At 50.5% G+C, this 23,291-nt stretch overlaps 1 protein-coding gene and 4 non-coding genes across 7 annotated transcripts in view; 2 read left to right on the top strand and 3 right to left on the bottom strand.

Annotated features, from left to right (window-relative positions):
- The window catches only part of VAC14 (VAC14 component of PIKFYVE complex), a 116,229-nt gene that overhangs the window by 84,582 nt on the left and 8,356 nt on the right, over positions 1–23,291 (bottom strand). For all 3 annotated transcript variants that reach the window (XR_004438979.1, XM_033218950.1, XM_033218951.1), the window contains exons 2-9: positions 15,534–15,684; positions 15,019–15,186; positions 13,450–13,512; positions 12,788–12,895; positions 12,116–12,225; positions 11,706–11,812; positions 10,563–10,697; positions 9,484–9,633 (exon numbers count right to left, since the gene is read on the bottom strand). Coding sequence is in view for 2 of the 3 variants with exons in the window: in XM_033218950.1 (XP_033074841.1) it covers positions 9,484–9,633; positions 10,563–10,697; positions 11,706–11,812; positions 12,116–12,225; positions 12,788–12,895; positions 13,450–13,512; positions 15,019–15,186; positions 15,534–15,684 (992 nt within the window). In the remaining variant the exon portion in view is untranslated. The remainder of the gene's footprint in view (positions 1–9,483; positions 9,634–10,562; positions 10,698–11,705; positions 11,813–12,115; positions 12,226–12,787; positions 12,896–13,449; positions 13,513–15,018; positions 15,187–15,533; positions 15,685–23,291) is intronic.
- TRNAG-GCC lies at positions 6,990–7,060 on the bottom strand. The gene has a single exon. It is a non-coding gene; the product is annotated as a tRNA-Gly (tRNA).
- TRNAG-GCC lies at positions 7,810–7,880 on the bottom strand. The gene has a single exon. It is a non-coding gene; the product is annotated as a tRNA-Gly (tRNA).
- On the top strand, positions 18,024–18,094 carry TRNAG-GCC. Its single transcript has one exon. It is a non-coding gene; the product is annotated as a tRNA-Gly (tRNA).
- On the top strand, positions 18,733–18,803 carry TRNAG-GCC. The gene has a single exon. It is a non-coding gene; the product is annotated as a tRNA-Gly (tRNA).

Raw genomic sequence — 23,291 nt, 5'->3', positions numbered from 1 at the left:
GCTGTTGGGTCTCTTGAATAAACAAGACCCCTGTGACAAGCACACACAGAACTCTCCAGAGCTCAATACCTTGATTCAGGCTCTTCAAAAGGACCATGGCTCTGGAGCCCTGAGAAACCAATGCCCAGTCATTCTCGATAGTCCCCGAGCTTGTAAGTTTGTAGTCACAGTGATCTCACAAGGAGGGGACACCAGTGCTGAACACACCTGGCAAATCTCAGAAGGGATCACCGGCCTGAGGAGAATGGATGTTTAAAATGACAGACATCCAGTGTCCTTAGCTATCAGGAAAATGCAAATCAAAACCACAAGATACTACTGTACACCCATCAGGATGGCTAAAAGACACATAACAGCAAGTGTTGATGAGGATGTGGAGAAACTGGAACCCTCATACATCGCTGGTGGGAATGTAAAATGGTGCAAGCTGCTTTGGAGAACAGTCTGGCCATTCCTCCAAAGGCTAAACATAGAGTCACCACGACTCAGCAGCTCCACTCCTAGGTATGTACCAAAGAGAAATGAAAACTTATGGCCACACAAAACCTTGTACATCAATCATGTTCACATCAGCATTATCTACAAGAGCCAAAAAGCAGAAGCAACCCAAATGTCTATCAACAGATGAATGGATAAATGTGTGGTATAGCCATACAATGGACTATTATTTGGCAATAAAAAGGGATGAAGTACTGATGCATGCCATAACATGAATGAACTTTAAAAACATTGTGTTAAGTGAAAGAAGCCAATCATAAAAGACTACATATTGCATGATTCCCTTTCTCGAAAGTGTTTAGAACAGGCAAACCTATGGATACAGAAAGTGGACTGGAGGTTGCCTAGCACTGGAGGAGATGGGGGAATAGGGTGTAATAGCTAAGCGATTCTTTCAAGGGCACGGAAAATATTCTAAAATTGATTGTGGTGATGGTTACATAACCTTGTGAATCTACAAAAGTCACTGAATTGTATACTTGATGTTGGGTGAATTGTGTGGTACACGAATTCTCTCTCAATAAAGCGCTTAAAAAATGACTTTGGGGAAAGGACTGTGACTGTACTCTTTCTGTGCCTGAGTCTTCCTCCAAGTGGTCAACTCAATACCTGTCATTAGTATTTAACTTACCGTCACATAACCCAGGGTAGAAAAGCATCTACCTGGCATTGACTACTTATATTTCTAAGTTAAGGAATAACCTTTAAATGCCAACCTTTTTCTTGTGGCATCTAATCAAGTTTCCTAAAGAGCCAAGATGTTCTAGATCTGGAAGGCTGCTGGTAGGATCCTGTTCCGCCCTCAGCCCCCATCTAGGCACTGGCCACAGCTCTCACTGCACTGAGGAGGGAAGAGGGGGCTGGTAGTCCTGCAGTTTCAGACTCCTGACACTATTTTGTAGTTGTGAAGTAATTTTCGATGCACAAAAAAGTTGCAAAAAGAGTAAAGAATTCTTTTATACCTTTCAGCTAGCTTCCCCTAATGCTAATATTGTACATACTCATAGTTCAATTATCTTTTTTTTTTTTTTTTTTTTTGAGATAGAGTCTTGGCTCTGTTGCCCAGGCTGTAGTGTAGTGGCACGACGTTGGCTTGCTGCAATCTTTGCCTCCTGTGCTCAAGAGATTGAGCCTACCTCAGCTTCCAGGGTAGCTGGGACTGTAGGCACGCAGCATCAAGCCCGGATAATTTTTTTTGTATTTTCAGTAGAGATGGGGTTTCGCCATGTTACCCAGGCTGGTTTCAAACTCCTGGGCTCAAGTGATCCACCCACCTCAGCCCCCCGAAGTGCTGGGATTACAAGCGTGAGCCACTGCGCCTGGCCCCACAGTTCAATGATCAAAACCAGAAGATGAACATCGATACAGTACCATTAACTAAACGATTACCCTAATTTGAACATCACGAGTTTTTCCATTCCTGGCCTTTTGTTCCAGGATCTTACACTGCATTTAGCTAAACTGTCTTCTTTGTCTCCTCCAATCTGCGACAGTCCCTCAATCTGTGTGTCTTTCATAAATTTGACACCTTTGAAGCACTGGTCACCCTGCAAAATGTCTCTCCGTTTGGGTTGGTCTCACGTTTTCTCATGAGTAGGGAGTTACGCATCTTTGGAGGGACGTCACGGAAGTGCCGCGCCTCAGTGCACCCTATCGGGGACACGTGTTGTCTGTTAGCCTCGTTACTGGTGATGTTAACCTCATCCCCTGACGCAGACAGCATCTGCTGCGTTTCTCCCCTGTAAGGTTACTGTTTTTCTGTTTGTAATTAATAAACATCTTGGGGGAGAATACTTGAGATTAGACAAATATTCTGTTTTCCCTCAAATATGTCCCCAGTGACTGACCGCAGCACTCAGGGCTGGAGCTTGCCTACTACAAATATGACTGCGGAATTTGCCTGATGGTGATTTCTGTCACCCCTTTTCCTACATTATTGACTGGAATTTTATTTTTCTCTTTCTCCCCCTCTCCCCTCCCTCCCTTTTTTTTTTTTTTTTTGACACAGTTTGACTCTTGTCACCCAGGATGAAGCGCAATGGCATGATCTTGGCTCACTGCAACCTCTGCCTCCTGGGTTCAAATGATTCTTATGCCTCAGCCTCCCAAGTAGCTGAGATTACAGTCGTGTGCCACCATGCCTGGCTAATTTTTTTTTTGTATTATTAGTAGAGACGGGGTTTCACCATGTTGGCCAGGCTGGTGTCAAACTCCCGACCTGAAGTGATCCACCCACCTCGGCCTCTGAAAGTGCTGGGATTACAGGCGTGAGCCACCGCGCCCAGCGTATTGACTGACGTTTTCTGTAAGGAAGAGCTGTCCCTTCTCCACCATTAATTAATTCAATTATTTATGTCATTATGGACTCCCGGATATTGATGTTATTCCATGGGTTATAAATCAGAACGATCATTGTTTATACTGTTGTTCTAACAACACCAGGCTTGGCCTCTTAAAAGTTTTAAATTATACAAGTAAAATATATCCTCATTCTAAAATTTTCAAACACAAAGCAAAACCTCTTTCTGTCCTTAATCTTCAATCTTACTTTTCTCTACCTACAGGTCACTGCTCCCGAGGTAGACAAGTCTCCTGCGCTGGCTTGTGCTGTCCTACTTCTTATTTTGTAAACATAAATGGGATTACAGTGTATTTTCTGCAACTTGCATTTTTCAGTCTGTCCTATGGCTTAGAGCAGTGCTATTCTAGGTGCGGGCCACAGACCTTTTCTCCTAGTAAAGGGGGCCTTTATTTCCATGTCCATACTGCCGTCTGTCCCCTGTAGACCCAGGATGCAGTTCAGAGGGGACAAGGGCAGCTGTGGCAGGGGGCTGGGCCCGCTGAGATGCTCGTCCTCCTAGCGCCAAGGCCCAGGCAGCCTGGGGTCTGTCTGCTAGACCAGGGCCTGGGGAAAGGTGAGGAAAAGCTAGGGAAAGCTGGGCAGGATAGACTGGAACAGTAGCCAGGACTCCACGCCCCTGGAGGGCATCTTTTAGAAATACCCACATTTATAGATGAAATAATGTGGCATCAGAAATTGGCCTCAAATTAATTTAGATTGTCTCTTGATTTTCACTCTTACATCTCTCCTGTGCTTCCATGCAGGGTGGGACTCCTGAGGGGAAGGATTGGGCACTTCTTATTTTAATAGGTATTGTCCTTTAGGAAGGGTCTACCAATTTATATGTATTTGCAAATCAGAAGAGCAGTCACTCCTTCTAAAGCCTTCTAAAGCCTCACACAGGAATATCAGTATCTTTTTCTTTTTCTTTTTTTTTGAGACGGAGTCTCGCTCTGTCGCCAGGCTAGAGTGCAGTGGCACAATCTCAGCTCATGGCAACCTCTGCCTCTCGGGTTCAAGTGATTCTCCTGCCTCAGCCTCCCGAGTAGCTGGGACTACATGCACCTGCCACCGCGCCTGGCTAATTTTTTGTATTTTTAGTAGAGACGGAGTTTCACCATATTGGCCAGGATGGTCCCCATCTCCTGACCTCGTGACCCACCTACCTCAGCCTCCCAAAGTGATTAGTAATCTTTTACGTTTGCTAACTGGATGAGTAAAAAAGATACCTTTCTTTTCTTTTCTTTCTTTTTTTTTTTTTTGAGACGGAGTCTCACTCTGTTGCCCAGACTGGAGTGCAATGGTGCGATCTTGGCTCACTGCAACCTTTGCCCTCCAAGTTCAAGCGATTCTCCTGCCTCAGCCTCCCGAGTATCTGGCATCATAGGTGGCTGCCACCGTGCCCCGCTAATTTTTTGTATTTTTTAGTAGAGACAGGGTTTCACCATCTTGGCCAGGCTGGTCTTGAACTCCTGACCTTGTGATCTACCTACCTCGGCCTCCCAAAGTGCTGGGATTATAGTGTGAGCCACTGCCCCTGGCTGATACTTGCTTTTCTTTGCAATTCTCTAATTCCCAGTCAAATGGAGCATCTTTTGTTCTCTTGTGTATCTTGTGTATGAATTCCCTCCTCAGAGAACTGTAGCCTAACACGGTGCTTGTGGGCAGAGACTCTGCAGCCTTTTGGCCTGAGTTTGGGCCCTGACTCCCCCTACCTTCTCGCTGTGTGACCTTGGGCAAGTCACTTGACTTTGCTTCCCTTTCTTCATCTATACAATGGGGTAATGACAGTACCTATACCCTAAGCTTGCTATGACAATGAAAGAGCTAACATTTGTTAGGTGTTTAAAATAACACCCGCCATATCGTAAGAGCCATAGTGGCATTTTTATTTTGTTTTTTAGAAATGGGGTCTCATTCTCTCCCCCCAGGCTGCAGTGGCGTGATCATGGCTCACTGCAGCCTCAAGCTCTTGGGCTCAGGAGATCCTCCTGCCTCAGCCTCCCAAGTAGTTGGGACTAAAGGTATGTGCCACCTCGCCCAGCTAATTTTTTAAAATTACTATTTTTGTAGGGCAGGGTCTCTCACTTTGTTGCCCAGGCTGGTCTCGAACTCCTGGCTTTAAGCAATCCTCCTGCCTCAACCTCCCAAAGTATTGGGATTACAGGCATGAGCCACAGCATCTGGCCCATTTGCTACATAAAAGATTAATGGCCCTGTCATGGACTTTCACGTTTTTCTTCCATTTTTTTCTTCTGACTTAAAGGAGCTCTTTCTTGTGTCTGGATACTAACTCTTTAATGACAAAATACATTGCAAATATCTTCTCCCAGTCTGGGTCTTGCCTTGTAACTTTTAACCTTTTTTCAGCTACACCAATTTTGTTTTGTTTTGAGATGGGGTCTCGCTATATTGCCCAGGCTGGACTCAAATTCCTGGGCTCAAGGTATCCTTCTGCCTCAGCAACCTGAGTAGCTGGGATTAAAGATACGTACCACCACACCAGCTTCAGCTTTTAATTTAAATATGGTGTGTTTCAACCCTTTTTTTTTTTTTTTTTGAGATGGAGTTTTGCTCTGTCGCCCAGGCTGGAGTGCAGTGGCACGATCTCAGCTCACTGCAAGCTCCGCCTCCCAGGTTCACGCCATTCTCCTGCCTCAGCCTCCCGAGCAGCTAGGACTACAGGCGCCCACCACCTCGCCCAGCTAATGTTTTGGTATTTTTAGTAGAGACGAGGTTTCACCATGTTAGCCAGGATAGTCTCGATCTCCTGACCTAGTGATCCACCCGCCTTGGCCTCCCAAAGTGCTGGGATTACAGGTGTGAGCCAGCGCGCCCAGCTTTTTTTTCTTTTTTAAATAATTTTTGCTTGTGGTCCTTGTTTAAAAAATTCTACCTGGGTTTTTTTTTTTTTGAGATGGAATTTTGCTCTGTTGCCCAGGCTGCAATGGTGTGATCTCGGCTCACTGCAACCTCTGTCTTCCAGATTCAAGCAATTCTCCTGCCTCAGCCTCCCAAGTAGCTGGGACTATAGGCATGCACCACCATGCCTGGCTAATTTTTTGTTTTAGTAGAGATGGGGTTTCACCACGCTGGCCAGGCTGGTCTCGAACTCCTGACCTCAAAGGATCTGCCTGCCTCGGCCTTCCAAAGTTCTGGGATTACAGGCATGAGTCACCGTGCCCAGCCATAAACATGTATTAAAACAATCACTGAAGCACCCGTTAGTGTTTGTCATGTGCTAAGTGATTTACATGCAAAAATTGTGTCTGAAACACACAACCATAGTAGAGGTTAGGTATTACCATTGTTACCCTACTTAACAAATAGGAAATCTAAGGTTTAGAAAGGGCAGGCAGCTGTCTGACGGGAACAGATATAAAGTCAGCAGGACTCATAGGCTGGTTGTTCAGACCCCAGAATCTCTGCTGCCATTCCTGAGACAATCAGGACACGTCCTGGAGAGGACCAGGCTGGACACGCTAAGTGCCCTAAGAACTCAGAACCAGGGAAAGGGCACTGTGCTGTGGATGGCCCCAAGTGACAGGCCAAGGCGGAGTCGGAGTAAGTGAAGAGGCACAATGAGGGGCTGCCTGACTGGAGGCCCTGTGGTTAGAGGAGGAGGGAGGAGATCCAGAGGGTGGGGCAGGGGTGCAAATGTGCACACACACAAAGGTTCTTGCCTGGAGGTGTGCCATGAGGAATGTGGTGCTGTCCTGGATCAGCATAAGTAAACAAGGAAGGCCAGGCAGGAGGTCCTGTCTCCAGCCAGGTGGAACAGGGTGGGAACAGAGGGAATAGAGACAGAAGAATGAGCAGGAGAGGCTGTGATGAACCTGTCCCTGACCAGCAAAGCCATCTCTGTCTTGCGGCTAGCGGGGACTTTCTCCTGGGCATCTTGGTAAAAGACTAGTGATTAGTTAGTTACAAGCTAAGCTGGGCTGACAGTGGATGTAAAGGCCCCAAATTAGCTGTTAGCATCTCTGGGAACTAGTACAAAGTGAGCTTTTCATCTGCTGAAATGCTGTTTATGAGGCCGTAAAATCCAGAGCAAAGAGGCATGAATGTATCCTGGTTAGGGTAATACTCTCCTGGGCAAGCAGCTGTGTGAAAAAATGCTCAGGAAAACCATTTAAAAAGGTAGACAGGATGCATTGGCCGGGAATCGAACCCGGGCCTCCCGCGTGGCAGGCGAGAATTATACCACTGAACCACCAATGCTCCAGCTGGCAGAGATGTTTTTAGTTGAGGCCACGACCCACAGGATGGAGTGGTTCCTTTCCAGCGGGCTCGACTTCTTGCCACATAAGCAGAAAGGTGGCAGGGGCTGTTGGGTTCTAATTTAAAGGAATAGGCACTGACTTTTTTTTTTTTTAATTGAGATATAACTCATATAAGATTTCACATAACAAAAAATTCACCATTTTCAAGTGTTCAACTAGGTATAGCACATTTACGAAGTTGTGCACCCATCACCTCTATTTAATTCTAGAACATCTCCATCACCCCAAAAAGAAACCAGGCATCTGTGAGTAGCCAGTCCCAATTCTCCTTTTCTTCAAACCCAGGCAATTGTTACTCTATCTTCTGACTATGGATTAAGAGGCACTGTGAACTTCAAACAAACAGAGCAGAAGGTGAAGCTGTGTAAGTTCTATGATCTTAACTATGTAAATATATTAAAAACTGGAAAAAATACGTCAACATTTGAATACTCATTGCCTGTTGGGGACAGTCTTGTTTCTTTGCATTTTTCTCTCCTTTCCAAATTTTCTAAAATGAGAATTAGAAAACAAAAATCAAACACTCCTATTTCAGTGAGAGGTCACAAAATATGTATCCCCGAGTCTTCCACTTTCTCCCAGTAAAAAAGCTCCTCCCTTTGAAGGCCCGCACTAGCTTATCTCTCCAAATTAACTTATTTCTCCAAGTTTTCTTTTTCCAGGAGCTACCAAAAGGCTTGCAGCTGCTGCATTGGCCGGGAATCGAACCCGGGCCTCCCGCGTGGCAGGCGAGAATTCTACCACTGAACCACCAATGCTCCAGCTGAGTGCTATTCTGCCTCCAGCTGTTTTGTTGCTCTGGCTCACAGTTGTGCTGGCACAGCTGTAACCTGACACCCGAGATGGGTCCAGCATGGACAGCTGCTGGATTTTACCAGCCAAACCCATGGGAGGAGGTGGGGCATGCATGCCTGACATTCTGCTCAGCTGTACAAAAGTACATGAATGGCAATGGGAGAATTCTCAGCAATCCTTTTGGCTCCTGTGGGCAGGTTCCAGACCTTACTCTGTTATCCTTAAAGATCTGAGTAGGTTATACCTCAGTTTATTCTCTGGCTGCTTTGGCAAAGGAGGACATTACCCCAAAGCTGATCAGTGACCTCTTGGTGAGGACAGAGACCCAAGAAATATGAAAGCATCAGGGTTCTAGATAATATTTGGAGTCAAATTCCAGATGCCAGTCGTCATAAATGTGTTTTTGTTCTGTTTTGTTTTGAGACAGGGTGTTTCTCTGTTGCCTGGGTTGGAATACAGTGGTGTGATCATAGCTCACTGCAACCTCTGCCTCCTGGGCTCCTGGGCTCAAGTGATCCTCCCACTTCAGCCTCCTGAGGGGCAGGGACTATAGGCACGCACCACCACACCCGGCTAATTTTTTTTTTTTTTTTTGAGACGGAGTCTTGCTCTGTCGCTCAGGCTGGAGTGCAGTGGCCGGATCTCAGCTCACTGCAAGCTCTGCCTCCCGGGTTTACGCCATTCTCCTGCCTCAGCCTCCCGAGTAGCTGGGACTACAGGCACCCACCACCACGCCCGGCTAGTTTTTTGTATTTTTTAGTAGAGACGGGGTTTCACTGTGTTAGCCAGGATCCGGCTAATTTTTGTAATTCTTTTTTTTAGAGATGGGGTTTTGCCATGTTGCCCAGGCTGGTCTCAAACTCCTGAGTTCATGCAGATTGCCTCAGACTCCCAAAGTACTGGGATTACCCAGCCTAGTCATAAATGCGGTTTCTTATAATGTGGTTTTCTTTACCTTACAGGTAAACAAGAAAATTATGTTAGAGGAGTCTGAAAGGAGAGCAGAGCAATTTCACTTTTTAAAGGCACTTATTTGGGCAATAGAATTTTCAAGTACAGAATCAATCGAAGCTAGAGCTTTCTTAACCCTCCCACCCTGAGAATGACCCGCATGGTAAAGGCAGCCAGGCTTCTGGGTGGCTGGATGTCTACGGCCAAGAATCAACTGCTGAGTCCTGGTACTCCTCCCATACTTCAAACCTTCCTGCCCTGAAAACAACTATTTCCTGTAGCCGAACCCAGGAAAAAGATGAAGGAAAGACTTCATGGTCTTTGAGGCAGTAAGGGTTAAGATCATGGCTGCTGGAGGCAGCCTGCCTGGGTTCCAATCCGGTTCCAGCCTTCACTAGCTGCGAGTGTGTGGCCATTCTGCTCAGCTTCCCTGTGTCCTGTCTGCAGAATGGGGGAGAACCACTGCTGCCACTGCGCTGGGTTGCTGCTACAATTATGTGAGTGACATATTATATATGTCTTGGTTGCTTAAGTGAGGCTCCAAGGCAAGTCCTATGACTTCTGGCTCCCCGGGCCGCCAACAGGAGGTGAGGGGTAGGGGTGGAGTCCACTCACCACTGGCTGTGCCCTCCTGCTTTGGCAGGGCATCGTCAGGGGCGGGGTCTGCCTGCCTCTGCCCGGGTCTTGGCTCATCCGGCTCGTCGTCCTCAGGGGTGACCAGCTTCATCAGGCTCTGGTTGCACACGTTGGCCACCTCTTTGATGCCTGAGTCCACTGATGTAAGGAGCGTCATCTGGTTTGGATGCCTATCCCTCCAAATCTCTTGCTGAAATGCAATTCCCAGTGTTGGAGGTTGGGCCTGGTGGGAGTAGTATGGGTCATGGGGGTGGATCCCTCATGAATGGCTTGGTGCCCTCCCCATGGTACTGAGTGAGCTGAGTGAGTTCTCCCTCTACTATTATTCGTGTGGGGGCTGGTTCTTTCAGAGAGCCTCCCACCCCTCTTGCTCCCTCTCTTGCCATGTGACCTGCTGGCTTCCCCTTTGCCTCTGCCATGACTAAAAGCTTCCTGAGGCCTCACCAGAAGCCAAGCAGATGCTGGCACCATGCCTCCTGTACAGTCTGCAGAACCAGGAGCTGAAGAAATCCCTTTTCTTTATAAATTACCTGGACTCAGGTATTCCTTTATAGCAACACAAAATGGGTTAATATAGAGTGGTCCCAGGCAGAGGCGGCTCCTCTGAACCTGGTATTCCTAGTCTGGAGCTCAGTCGTCTCAGGGCTACGTTAGGCAGACAGGCTGTCGGAACTGAGTCCCTGCTCTCCTTGCCATACTGGTGCTCCTGTGCAATGCGCATATTTCTTCTCTTAGGACCCCTTCCTAAACCCTCCCACCAATGGGATTTCCCCAGCCCAAGGTCGGGCAGTGTGAGCTCAGAGGGTTGGAACTTTGGGGCCTGGGAAAGCTGCTCCAGATCTGCAAGTAACCAGGCAAGGTGTGGGGACAGCCAGCATCAACCCCAGGTCCGCGGCTTTCTCAGTCCACGTTTGGCTCCACCTCTTTTTCCCAAGCTGCTAGGGACTATGGACGTGTGACGGATCCTAAGAGAGCCCCCCGCCCCCAGTGCAGGGTCCCTCAACTTCATAATCCCTTTGGGGCTTCTCTCAATTCTTCTCTCCCAGAGAAAAGGATACTTTTCTTGCGGTCATCGTAGGCCAGGCAGGGCAAGACAGCAGTCAGGATCCCAGAGGAGTAGGGCAGCATGACGCGGCCCGCCAGCTGGATGAACTCCCGCATCCAGCACATGGCTGTCAGCTGGATGAGGTCATCTGGAAGGGGAATCAGGGGGTTCAGCGCAACCCAAGTGCTCCCTCCCACTGACCATACACATGGGATGGGGCTGGCGGCCTGTGGAACCCAAGCGCTTGACGGCTTCCAGCCTCACCAACGCTCTACTACCTGTGTGCTTTGCCTTCCAAAGGTGGAGACACAGACTGGGACAGAGCTACAATCCTGTGCTAGACTGTAAGGGCAGCTGCATCCCTGACGCTCTGCACTGGGACTCTGCTCCTCCTCTCATCAAGAAGTGGAATTAACTTCTCCACCCCTTGAATCTGGGCTGGCCTTGCTTCTTGGGCCAATGGGACATGGTGGAAGTCACGATGTGGCTCGTTCAAGCCTAGGCCTCATCAGGCCTTGCTCACTTCTACTGTCGGTCTTGGAATCCCACTGATGCCAAATGAGCATGCCTAGGCTAGCCTGCTGGACGATGAGACACGTGCTGCCCCCACGGTCCCAGCATAACATGAGCCAGACAACTGCCAGAATGAGCGAGGCCACTGTGGCCCATTCACTCCAGCAACCCTACAGTTAATAGCAGGTACTTGACTGAGCCCAGCCAAGCCTGGCCCAGGTGAGTGGAACCACCCAGGTGACCCACAGACTCATGGTAAGTGACTGCTTTTTAGGGAATGACGTTTTGTGGTGGTTTGATACTCAGCAGAAGTGAACAGATACATAATCCCAAGCTCCAAGCATTTCAAGTCTCAGGGCTAAGGCCAAGTTCGCCAGCAAGGAAACCTCCAGATCTTACTTCACAGAGGCCACACACACCGGGTGAAAGGACCTCTGTGCCTCTGTAGTGACAGAACCCAGACCTCCCTCTGAGAGACCCGGCACTCCACCTCTCCCAGGGCCTGGTGTCACACTGGCTAACACTCTTTCCAGGAATCTCTCCTACCCCTCACTGAAGCTGAGATGGTGAAAGGTGTTTCTGCGGAGGTGGCAGTGGCAATGGCAGTGGCAGCCGTGGCTGTGGGCCCTCCCCCTACACTCACCCGTGGTCTGGCAGTGGATCACCAGGATGTTGGCCATCTCAGCAAACTTCACACTGGAGGGGTTCTTCTTAATTTCTTTTAAGAATTCTCCAAGAACAACCTCACACCTATAAGCAAGAACAGGAAAGTGGAAACAGCGAGAGTCAGCCAGGGTGGAGAAGCCTCAAGCAGCCCCATTTCCGTGCTGGGTCGGCCACCCAGAGGGTGGCTTGGCTTCTGGACTTGTCACGTGATCATTTTCAGATGCTGGGGGTTCATGGGCTCTTGGCTCCCCAAAGCGGGAAGCACAAAAGCCAGGAAAAAGAGCTAACTTCCTGCCCTCCTGCTGCTGCCTGTCTGTGGGCATGAAGTGCACCGGCACAGCCAGGGGTGGCAGCAGGTGGCAGCTTCCTGCCCCTCACTCCACTCACATTTTGCGAATCTCTTTGCCATTGTCGCCCAGGATCTGGAAAAGTCCATCCAGGATCTCCGGCAGGTAATCCAGCAGGTTAATGTCTGGCACCGACTCCAGAACCAGGATCTGACCAGGGGAAGGAAACAGGAGGGGAAGTCACACTAGCTCCAGAACCCTGTCTCCCGCTTACCAAGCCTCTGGGACTGGGCCGTGGGAAGGGGACCCTGCGGAGACAGCACTGTCCTGCAGTGCAGGCATCCCACGGGGGAGGAGGGTGCTGGCAGAGACAGCCAGCATTTTTTGTTAAATGTGCAGGGGAATGGCAATTTGACTAAGGAAATTCGGATGCCCAGGGGAGAAGGGGATGGATGGGGAAGGATAGACAAGGCTAGAAAAAGTGAGATTGCTGAAAGTAGCACTGCTGGCTTTAAAGAGAAACCCGGGTGTTTTCTGGGACAAGGAAAGAACTGAATCCCCTTCAGGGACAACAAGAACTGGACCCCTTTAGGGCCAACATGGTGGGTTTCGGGGGCAAAGCTGAATAAGGCGTTTTTGAATGATCAGGTGTTAATGGCTATTCAAGGGAGAACATGCAGGGTTCCTATAGCCAAAGGACCTGACAAGAGTGTGCTAGAGAGCAGATTTTCCAAACTGGAGGCTGGAGAAACGGTGTCCGGTCAGGCCTTACCCAGGAGATGATGAACTGCCGGGCATACTGGTTGTTGGAGTAAATCCTCTCTCGCAACAAGGGGATGAAGCTCACCAGGTCAAACTTGTTGCTCTCAGTCACAATGTCCTGTGGATCGGAGGAAAGTGAGCTGCCAAGAGCCTGAGACCAGGGCTGCCTGACCTCGCTGAATCACTGGCCCAGGGCTGTCTCCAGCGCTCAGGCGGCCACCGAGGAAAACGGCAGATTCCGAACTAGGCATAAGAGGTCTCTGGAGTATTCATCCTGTCCCAGTCCACGGGACATGCAAAATGGGTAGATCGGAAGCAAGAATCAAAGTAGAGAGAACCGACTGAATGGCAAGACCCTACTCTCTGTGGTCTGTCTGGAATGCCCAGGCCCTGCTGTCCGAGCCAGGGTGGTGTGGAAAGTGACAGGCAAGCTTCTTTGCTTTAGGTGGTGGCAACAAAAGGGGACATTTCAGGTGACGGCACAGTTCTGGATTTGATAGTGGTGATCAAGCTCTATATTCTTGTCACAGAACTGCACACCAGGGAGTACACGTAAATTTAAAATATATTTTAAATTCAAGAAGAACATTCCCAATGACAAAATTTCTAAGCTGTACAGACAGATGGGAGAAATAGATTATAGAAATAAAAGTGGGGACGAAGTACAAATACCTTTAAAAGGCGGTCTAGGAGCTCAGATCCACTTTTCACATTGGGGTCTGGGTCGGCTGCCAGCTGCAAGAAGGCACAGAGAGGGGAGGGACAGAGAGGCGAGGGTCACGGTCGGATGCAAGAGCAGGTATTTCTTGCAAACCCGCAGCCGGGGCCTTGGTGCAGCCCGGAACATCCAGCAGGCCCCCCTTTCAGCAAACACATTTGAGAAGGGCTGGGAAAGTGGGAGTGGGGACAGTGGAGTCGGCTGATGAGCAGATTCAGGAAATACCCCTCTGTTCAGGGACTTCTCCTATGACCCGCTGGGGTTCCTGTTCCCTGTCGTGACTGGGTCACGAGGTCGCTTCCCGTCAGCCTTCCCCAGGGGTTTCCAATCTTAAAGCGCTGGGTCCTCGTTCCACTCCTGGAGGAGGGGACAGGGCAGCTGCGAGGCTGATACTCTAGAAACTTCCATGGCATTCTGCAGGGGCAGCAGCATTGCAGGGCTGCACCGCACCTGGGAGGAGAACTCCACTAGGCTGCAAGAGGCACGGAGGAGAGCATGAGCTTTTTCTGGGGCATTTATGAGCTAGACTAAGCGTGGCCCTCCCTACAGGGGAAGTATGGTCTGGGTGATGGCTTCAGCATCATCTCCTTCTACCAGGGAGGCGAGTGTTTCACAGACTATCAGTTTCTCCCCTCTACTGTGTGATAGACTGATACTTACATCAAATGCCATCAAAATGAATTAAAAGAGAAATGAAAAAAGGTATAAACGCAAATCCATTAAAATTGATTAGATTCAACAGACAAGGCCGGGCGCGGTGGCTCAAGCCTGTAATCCCAGCACTTTGGGAGGCCGAGACGGGCGGATCACGAGGTCAGGTGATCGAGACCATCCTGGCTAATACGGTGAAACCCCGTCTCTACTAAAAAATACAAAAAACTAGGCCGGGCGCGGTGGCTCAAGCCTGTAATCCCAGCACTTTGGGAGGCCGAGACGGGCGGATCACGAGGTCAGGAGATCGAGACCATCCTGGCTAACACGGTGAAACCCCGTCTCTACTAAAATATACAAAAAATTAGCCGGGCGAGACGGCGGGCGCCTGTAGTCCCAGCTACTCGGGAGGCTGAGGCGAGAGAATGGCGTAAACCCGGGAGGCGGAGCTTGCAGTGAGCTGAGATCCGGCCACTGCACTCCAGCCTGGGCGACAGAGCGAGACTCCGTCTCAAAAAAAAAAAAAAAAAAAAAAAAAAAAATACAAAAAACTAGCGGGCGACGAGGCGGGCGCCTGTAGTCCCAGCTACTCGGGAGGCTGAGACAGGAGAATGGCGTGAACCCGGGAGGCGGAGCTTGCAGTGAGCTGAGAGCCGGCCACTGCACTCCAGCCTGGGCAGCAGAGCAAGACTCCGTCTCAAAAAAAAAAAAAAAAAAAAAAAAAAAAGATTCAACAGACAATAAGTGTCCCTTGCAGCCACACGCTTATTTCCTCTGCTTGCATCTGGGAAAAGGGGTCCAAGGTTCCAGAAGGTCAAGTGAAGTGGGTGAACCAAGCGCAGCCCAGCGAGGAGGAGGAGGAGAGCGGTTACCTTGCTCAGCCCGTCAAAGAGAACGCTGAAGTGAGGCAGCACAGCGCCCCGGGCCACCTTGACGATGTTGTAGAGGGCCTCGCAGGCATAGTAGCGCAGTCTGCTGTCTGCATCATTGAAGCAGGTCAGCACTGGCTCGATCAGCTCCTTCAGGTAGAGTCCTGAGTCCTGCAAGGGGGCAGGAGGAGCAGAAGACAGATCAGAATGGGTCGGAGCCCAGGCCCTGCAGCCTGCAGTGCCAGCTGACATCCCAGCTCCCTTGGAGGTGCTCGGCCTTTGTGCCAGAGCTGGGCTCAAAGACCCTTCCCAAGTCTGCTTCCCAGGAGAGGGTCCACGCCTAGGGGACCAGGCTGCCAGGCCGCAAAGCCAGACTTGCTGGTCTCAGGTGTGGACAGAGTGGTAATAAAACGCAGGTCTGCAATGCCCTGCTGGGCCTTGAGAGGGAGGGCATCTGGACGGCTTGGTCAGTGCCAAGGCCGGGACTGGTATGGCTGTTCCTTGAGTGAAAGGCCCACCTTGCCCAGGGCGATGGAGCAGGCGGCCAGGCCGATGAGGCCCCCTTTCCGGCTGTGGGGGTGCTGAGACAGGGCAAACTCCTGGGACAGGGTCTGGATCACATGCTTGATTTGCACGGTATTGTTCTGGGCCACGAACTCCCGGACCAGCCTGGAGAGAGAGGAGAGAGGGGCTGTGGAAATCAGGCTACCTCTGCTGTGGCCTCCAGGGCCTGGGGCTGCAATGAGGAAGGGAGATGACCTGTTTGGAAAGAGGAATTGGGAGATGGGCATCTCAGGGCAGGTCTCAGTTCTGTTGCTGGCTGAGCCATGGTTGTTTCCCTATTCTGGGTCTCAGTTTCCCTCTGTGTACGATGGAATAAGGAACAGTGGTGCTAGCTCACTTCTGGGAATCTCAGAGAATGCAAATGAATGTGTCATTGGGACCAAAAAAGTACAATGCATCATCTGTTGATCAACTGTCTTTATTCAACACTTACTCAGCTTTCCATCCGTGCATCTCAGAAACCCTCTGCGTCTGAGCAACTATTTCTAGGGACGTTGCTGGGACACAGGCCCCAGTGTAATGGGTAAGATCCACATGCAAACAAATAGTTGTGGCAAAGTGGCGCCAGTGATCTCACAGAAGCAAGAAAATGCAATGGGCTCCGTCTCCTCGGGCCGTCCAGGAGGGCTACAGGGAGGTGCCAGTTGAGTCAGATTTTAAAAACAGTAACAGGCACTTTCCAGGTAAAGAAAGGAAGGCAGGGCACCTCGGGCATAGGGAAGAACCAGGCCAAGGCCACGCAAGCTGACATGGCATATCTGGGACAGGACGAGGGTTCCAGCGTGTGGAAGGAGTGGCCAGAGACAGGTAAGGAAACGATGAGCTGGTGGAAGTTTTCCAGCAAGGGATGACACGCTCAGCCCCATGTTCCAACTGGACATCTCCGGTGGTGGCTTGGAGAAGCAGGGCTGGGGCAGGCATGGGTTTGACGGGAGACTGATGCCGGGGACGTTCAGGAGAACACTGTAGCTATGGGGTAAGGAGGTCCTGAAATGTGACTGAGGCAGTCGGGAAGAGCAGCGGGGAATGTTTCTAGAATTAAATGGAAAAGCATTAATAGCTGATATAACAGGGGAGAGGAGGGTAGGGTAGACGGTGTCCCCAAGGTGTCTCCCTGGGCAGTGACGCTGGTGGGGAGAGCAGCAGGTCGGAGGGAGGCTGCCTTTGTGGGAGGGAGCGGCTGCTGGTCACCCACGGAGGATGACTCCCCAGGCAGGCCGGGCCCCTAGTGGTGGAGCTGAGGGAGGCCTGACTCCACGATAGACTAGTCTGTTTTCAGAGCCCCATGGATACGAAGGCCAGGCCTCTGCCCTCCCAAGGCTCACAGCATCTCTGGGGCGACAGGTCTCACATGGCATGTGGTGGCAGGATGTCCCAGATCACTGATGTAGAAGAGGCAGCTGGGGTGGTCAGGGAAGTCTGCCTGGAAGTGGGATGGAGCTGGATCTTGAAGGAGGCAGAAGGGAAAGAAACGGGCATTCCTGGCAAAAGGAGCCCTGCTGGCAGAGGTGAGGATGCGGAAGTAGGCACCCTTGTCCAGGGCCCCAGAGAACAGAACAGCAGCGGGATGGGCTGCTGGTGGTAACCTGGGAATCCCCAGTTAGAAGAATAGATTTCATGTACCAGGGAGCGGCACATATGAAAGGCTGTCTTAAAGAGCCTGGAGATGCTTGCAAGATGAGGACAGGAGGCGTGAGGGATGACACTGGTGGAGCCACTGAAGGTGGAAAAACGGCAGTCTAGAGACCTCAGCCTTAAAAAGTAACTGCAGGCACTCTCTCTCCTTGCTTTGCATCCAATCATGGCAGTTATCTTGCTCACCTGTTCCACAAATGGGGTCTCAAGTTGACTTGAAGAATTTTAAGAATAATCATGTCCAAAAGGTGTCCATTAGTCTGTGTGGTTCCAGCTCAGGTGCTTTCTACTAATCAGAGCTAGGACTTTCTAGTAATTAAAACCAAATGTGCTGTCCTGTGAGACAGTGAGCACTCCTGCAAAAAGGCTGTTCAAAGAGGGACCGGGCAGTGGTTTGGTAAAGATTTAATACAGCCAATCACATGGAGCACCTATCATGCGCCAGGCACTGTTCACGCAAGAGGTGACAAAATAGGTCTCGCTCTGGGCTGGTGGACGTTGTAGGGGAGATGGGTGCTTCAGGAAGCAGCTGTACAAGTGGCCTGTGAGTTGCCCCTTGCTTTGATCTTTATGGGGATGGGACTGTGGATGAACCCAGGGCCTCTGGACAGAAGGTGAACTCCAGTTCATAGGCCCCAACTCTCAAAGCAGTGTACTAAGGCGGGGCAAGGATGGTTCTACATCAACTTGTCTGGTCTCCCAAACTGGACAAACCAGCCAGGTGAGACCCAATCATCTGTCAGTGCCTAAGTATTGACAGAGACAGGCCCTTGCCAAATGCCCCGCAGATGCTCTAGCAAACAGCTGGAGCATTGGTGGTTCAGTGGTAGAATTCTCGCCTGCCACGCGGGAGGCCCGGGTTCGATTCCCGGCCAATGCAATGCAGTGTTGCTTTTTCTGCCTTTTCCTGGCCAGTTTTCCTCACAGAGAGCTCCTGCTAGAGGAGCCAGTCTCCCCAACTACACGAGACCTGCAGCAGCCAAGGGTGCCCACAAATCTGGAACCACACTTCCCTGCTACATGCGCACTTGCGAGCTGCTGGGTTCTCCAGAGAAGCACTCTCTATGGCTGTGGAGCCATGAACTTGATGCCTGCACCTTAAGGGGACTCCTGTTGTGCTGTCCTCAGCCTTGGCCAGTCTTCCACAGGAAGCTGGCATGAAACCTGAGAACAGTAACACAGATTAACACAAGACTACAGGCAGAATGTGGTGGGAGGACTCAAACATCAGAGGGGAAAAAAAGTCCCCCAAAGTTTTAATATACTTTTGCTACCAAGAAAGACTCAAGCTTTAGTTTCTGTTGCAAGGTCTGAAGGCAAATCAACTGGACACGCACACGCATACCCTCCTGCTTCTTGCCTTCTCCCTCCTTTTCTGCAGCCTGAGTGCTCCATTCCTGCAACTGTGCTGATGTGGCAGCATCAGAGACTGGCTTCATATTCTACGAATCAACTTACACGCAAGGAGGCACAGGAATGGGGTTAAAGGGAGGTGAGCACACAGCTGCTAACATCTGGGTATTGGTGCTTCAGTGGTAGAATTCTCGCCTGCCACGCGGGAGGCCCGGGTTCGTTTCCCGGCCAATGCAGCAGCAGACCTTTTATTAATCCTAAGAGACTGAATTTGGGCTTTCACACTGCCTAAAGAATTTATAAATCCACTCTGAGAACTGAGAATGACTTGTTTCTAGTTGGATTTCAAATGCCTTTGATGAAAACACTTATTTTCCTAAATTGTGCAAAGATCTAGAACCTGGTCTCCTTGTTCTTGAAGAGTCCAGGATGTGGGATGCACCGAGGCCTGCTAGAGCAGCTGTGCCTCCCCACGCCTGCCCAGACAGCCTGCCCAGGAAGCCAGGACATGTTTCCGCTTGCTACAAGTTACAGCGGCACTAGGAGTGGGAGTGGGGACATTCTCGGAGCTTCAGCAAGGGGTCCAAAGGAAAGCCAACCTGCACGGCAGTGCAGGCCACCCTGAAGCCACCTCCTCTCCTGTCTCCTTGTCTCAGGTCACAAACATTCCCCGAGCAATTGGAAAGGGGACTCCTCCTGTGCGGCAGCCAGTGGATGAGAGCTATTCCCTGCCCCCAAGGAGCTCTCTGCCAGGGTGGAAAGAGGGGCAAAGAAGAGAGGGCTTAAGGAATACTGCGCAAACAAAAAACACTTGGTCAGAAGAGTATGAGGTGAGCCGGGGCAGGCTGGAAAGAGAACGATCGGTGTCTGCCAGGCAGGGATGTACTAGGGCTCTATAAGGGTCAGCACTGTAGACGGGTTTTGAAGGATGAGTAGGTGTCCATTCTGGAGCTGGTGAGGCTGAGGCTGAACAAAGGCTCAGAGCAAAGAGGAGCAGGCATTTGATTTGGCAGAAACAAAAGCCACAGGTGACAGGGTTGGAAAAGTTGCTCCCAGTCATGCAGTGAGGGACCCTGGACACTTGGCAAAGGGACTGGCATTTAGCACCGGTGGATGTGAGGAGCTAGAGAAGGCCATGAGCTCGCGATTGGTGTGAACTTTAGGAAGGGCAGTCTGCACCAGCAGGTGGTATGGGTCTGAATGGCGCGTAGGAAGCTTTGAAGCCTACGAGGAAAGTGGCTCTGATGTCGGAGTGACAGCCTGCAAGAGTAACAGGGCCTCCTGAGGGAGGAGACGGGAAAGGTGGATTTCTGTGCTGAGCATTCCCTCCCCACCCCTCATCTTCACAAAGAGCAAATGTCTCCCTGCTTGGCACCAGCCGGAAGGCCTCCCCGACCAGAGTCCCACTAGGACTCAATTCAGAGCACCCCGGGCCACTACAAAAATCACAGCCCATTCAGGCCCTGTGGCCCCAGGAACTCCAAGTTTCTACTGTCTCCACCACTGCACTTAAGGGTAGAATATTCTTCATCTCCAGGAAAACAGGCGTCAGGCAGACAAACAATGGCTGGAAGGCAAACCATGGAACCTGTCCTCACCAGTATGCCAGCCTGGAGAGCACCGGATCTGGGGTCAACCCCTGGGCCACTGGCAGGAAGAATCTGTTCCATGAATCAAGCCCACTCTCCTTGTCTGACACTTGGGGCAAGCAAAACAGGGACAGGCCGACCTCTGCAGCCTTCCTGCCAGGCTCCCAGCACAGGCTTCTACTCCCGCCAGGCCTGCCTTCTTACTGCGCCCTGCCTGGCCCACTGCTGCACCTCCCATCTACCCACTCTCTAGAAAAGCTCCTGGTCCCTTCCACATTCTACCCAGCCCTCAAAGTTCAGCTCAAATCCAACCCCCCGCCTTTCCTGATGATCCCACAAAGTGAGTGCAGAAGGACTCAGGACCCCTCATTCTGTGCCCAGCAACGTGCTGTGGAATGTCAGCAGGTAAATTCCTTCTCATGCGTGATTCCTACCTTCACAACTTTTTTTTTTTCCTTTGAGACAGAGTCTCGCTCTGTGGCCCAGGCTGGAGGGCAGTGGCATGATCTCCGCTCACTGCAGCCTCTGCCTCTTGGGTTCAAGCGATCCTCCTGCCTCAGCCTCCTGAGTAGCTGGAATCACAGGCGCCTGCCATCATGCCTGGCTAATTTTTTCTATTTTTAGTAGAGATGGGGTTTCACCATGTTGGCCAGGCTAGTCTCGAGCTCCTGGCCTCTAGTGATCCACTCACCTTGGCCTCCGGAAGTGCTGGGATTATAGGCGTGAGCCACCATGCCTGCACCTCCACAACTTCTTGAAAAAGTACTTGAGGACTGGCACTATGCATCTGCATCTCTAGCACTAGGCCTCTCTCTGAGTCCAGAACTTTGCGTGCAGTAGGTGGGTAAACACTTGTCAAGACTGGCAGGGGTGACAGGCAGTCTGAGCTGCAGGGAAAACCTGGGGCAAAACCCCACACTGCCATATTGGTGACATGGGAGTGCTCTGCAAACCCAAACCTAACCTGCAGGTTAATCAATATCGCATTTGGACGGTCCTTGCCCTTCACTCTTATAGTCCAGGTTAGGAGGACCAAAGGGCACTATTACTAGGACCCAAAAATGCACACCAAGAAGGGCTCAGGTCACCAGAGCTGTGGCTGGTGGTCGGGGAAAGGTGCACAGGCTTGGATGACGCCCGAAGGGCAGCTAAAGGCGTGCTCTAACCCCTCACTAGGTGCTCCAGAACTGCCCCAGTCAGCCAGCCTGTGGTGGAGTCTCTACTTCACAAGGCAAGTGCAGAGACAAAAAAAGCAACTACAAGGGGAAGCAGAGTAAGTGAAGTTGAAAACCTGGGCACTCCCAGTTCCAGGTTTAGTGTCTCTTCAAAAGACCACACTATCCCTTCTTTCATCTACAGGTTGCGAGCCAGAGGTGGGGGATCTGAGGCTGAACTAGCTTTGAAGTTAGTATCTGGCCCAGAAACTCTCACGATCACAAATCCCTGGAGACCTTCACTAATGTGAAGGTCATGGACATTGCTGTCTTATACACCAGAGGACAGAATCCACTTCTGCCTGGTTTCCTCCAAAAAGTTCTGAAGAACCCTGGCTGCAGAGGTATCCTCTAGACACTGCTCAGAGCCTGGGTTCTCAGCTGGCCAGTGGCATTGCAGGATGGCAGGAAAAACCATGCCCCAGAAGATACAAGCCCCAAGGGGGGCCAGCGTCAAGCTTTTGACGCCACCCTCCATGTCTCAAAGACTGCCACACCGACTACCCACTCCCTGATAGGGGAAGCAGCCACGGACAGTGCAAGACACATCTGGACTTTCATTAGCCAAGGGAGAGCCTGGGGCCATCCAACACAGCCACAGGACCCCTTAGCTTAACTCTGTACCACAGAACGGTGACAGTCGCAGGAGACTGTCACAGGTCACACGAGGACTACTGAGTTGACCACTATCTAAGCACTCACACTCTGCTGAGTATTCCAAGGGCCAATGATTCCTTAGGACACCTCCTTCTGTAGCTATTAGTATTTTACTCCCATCTTCCGGATCTGAAACAGTCATAGAGAAATCAAGCCCCTTTCCTAGGGCCACGGAAGGTCTGAACCCTTGACATCTACCAAGTCCATATCCTTTCAACTATGTCACAGTCCCTCCTTCCCATCTCCCTAAGCCACTTCAGCTGCAAACCAATTGTACTGACTTACAGATGGCAATTCCCTTGTACAGAACTAAGGCCAACAGAAACGTAGCTTTCTCCATACACTTCCCCACAGTGCTCGGTCATCGTCAAGGCATTCCTCCCACACACAGGGAGTACAGATGAGGCGCCTACTTGAGATGTTTTGAAATGAGGCTCTAGCGCCGGTCTTCTGTGAACGCAGGAAGAGAGTAAGTAACCATCAGCTGAGCACTTACTACTTGCCAGGCAATGTGCTGCATGCTTTACACACAGGGTCTAATTGAAACCTTAAAAGTACCATTATACCCATTTTACAGTTTGCAAAAACTGAGGCTCAGAGAAGTAAGAAACATACACAAAGTCATGCAAGCTGTAGATGATGGATTTTAAAATCAAATCTAGGCTTTTCTAACCCCAAGATCTAAAATGTCATCCATTATGTTACACTAGCCCCTCCCCAAACAGCACAGCTACCACCAGTTGGGTGCCCACTGTGTGCCAGGCACATTGCATGTGTGATTTCGTTTAACTGCAATCCCATGCCATTTGGTGACGGCCCCATGTCCCAACCTCTGTCCTAGGTGGCAGAGGTTTTAGCCACTGAACTCAGGTTCCCATGTGTTCAGAGGGCATAGCCTCAGCTGTAGGTGGGTTGATCATGACAATGACTTCAGAGGGCTTTTAGAGAATTGGATAATCACATTCTGTGCTCTGTACTGCACATGCTCAAGTAACAGTATCAGTGCAAAGTCAGAATCAGAGACAAGCTGCGATCTTATACACACCACACGAGGTTGTGTGCATTCCATACATGTGGGCTGGGCACCCACTACGCTCCTGGCTCCAAGACGGATGTAAAGATAAACCCACAGGTGACATTTATTCCTGTGATGTGAAACTTTCCGCATGGACTTGGGGCTGCTGCCTTTTTTTCCCCCTGGCAAGTCTAACCATCCATCCCAGTTCTCGCTGCAACACACCACACTCAGATGGCATATCCAGGC

The sequence above is a fragment of the Trachypithecus francoisi genome, unplaced genomic scaffold (assembly GCF_009764315.1).
Source record: "Trachypithecus francoisi isolate TF-2019V2 unplaced genomic scaffold, Tfra_2.0 Lachesis_group10, whole genome shotgun sequence".
NCBI lineage: Eukaryota > Metazoa > Chordata > Mammalia > Primates > Cercopithecidae > Trachypithecus > Trachypithecus francoisi.
The sequence above is the reverse complement of the archived record's forward strand: the minus strand, read 5'-3'. Positions and strand labels throughout refer to the sequence as shown.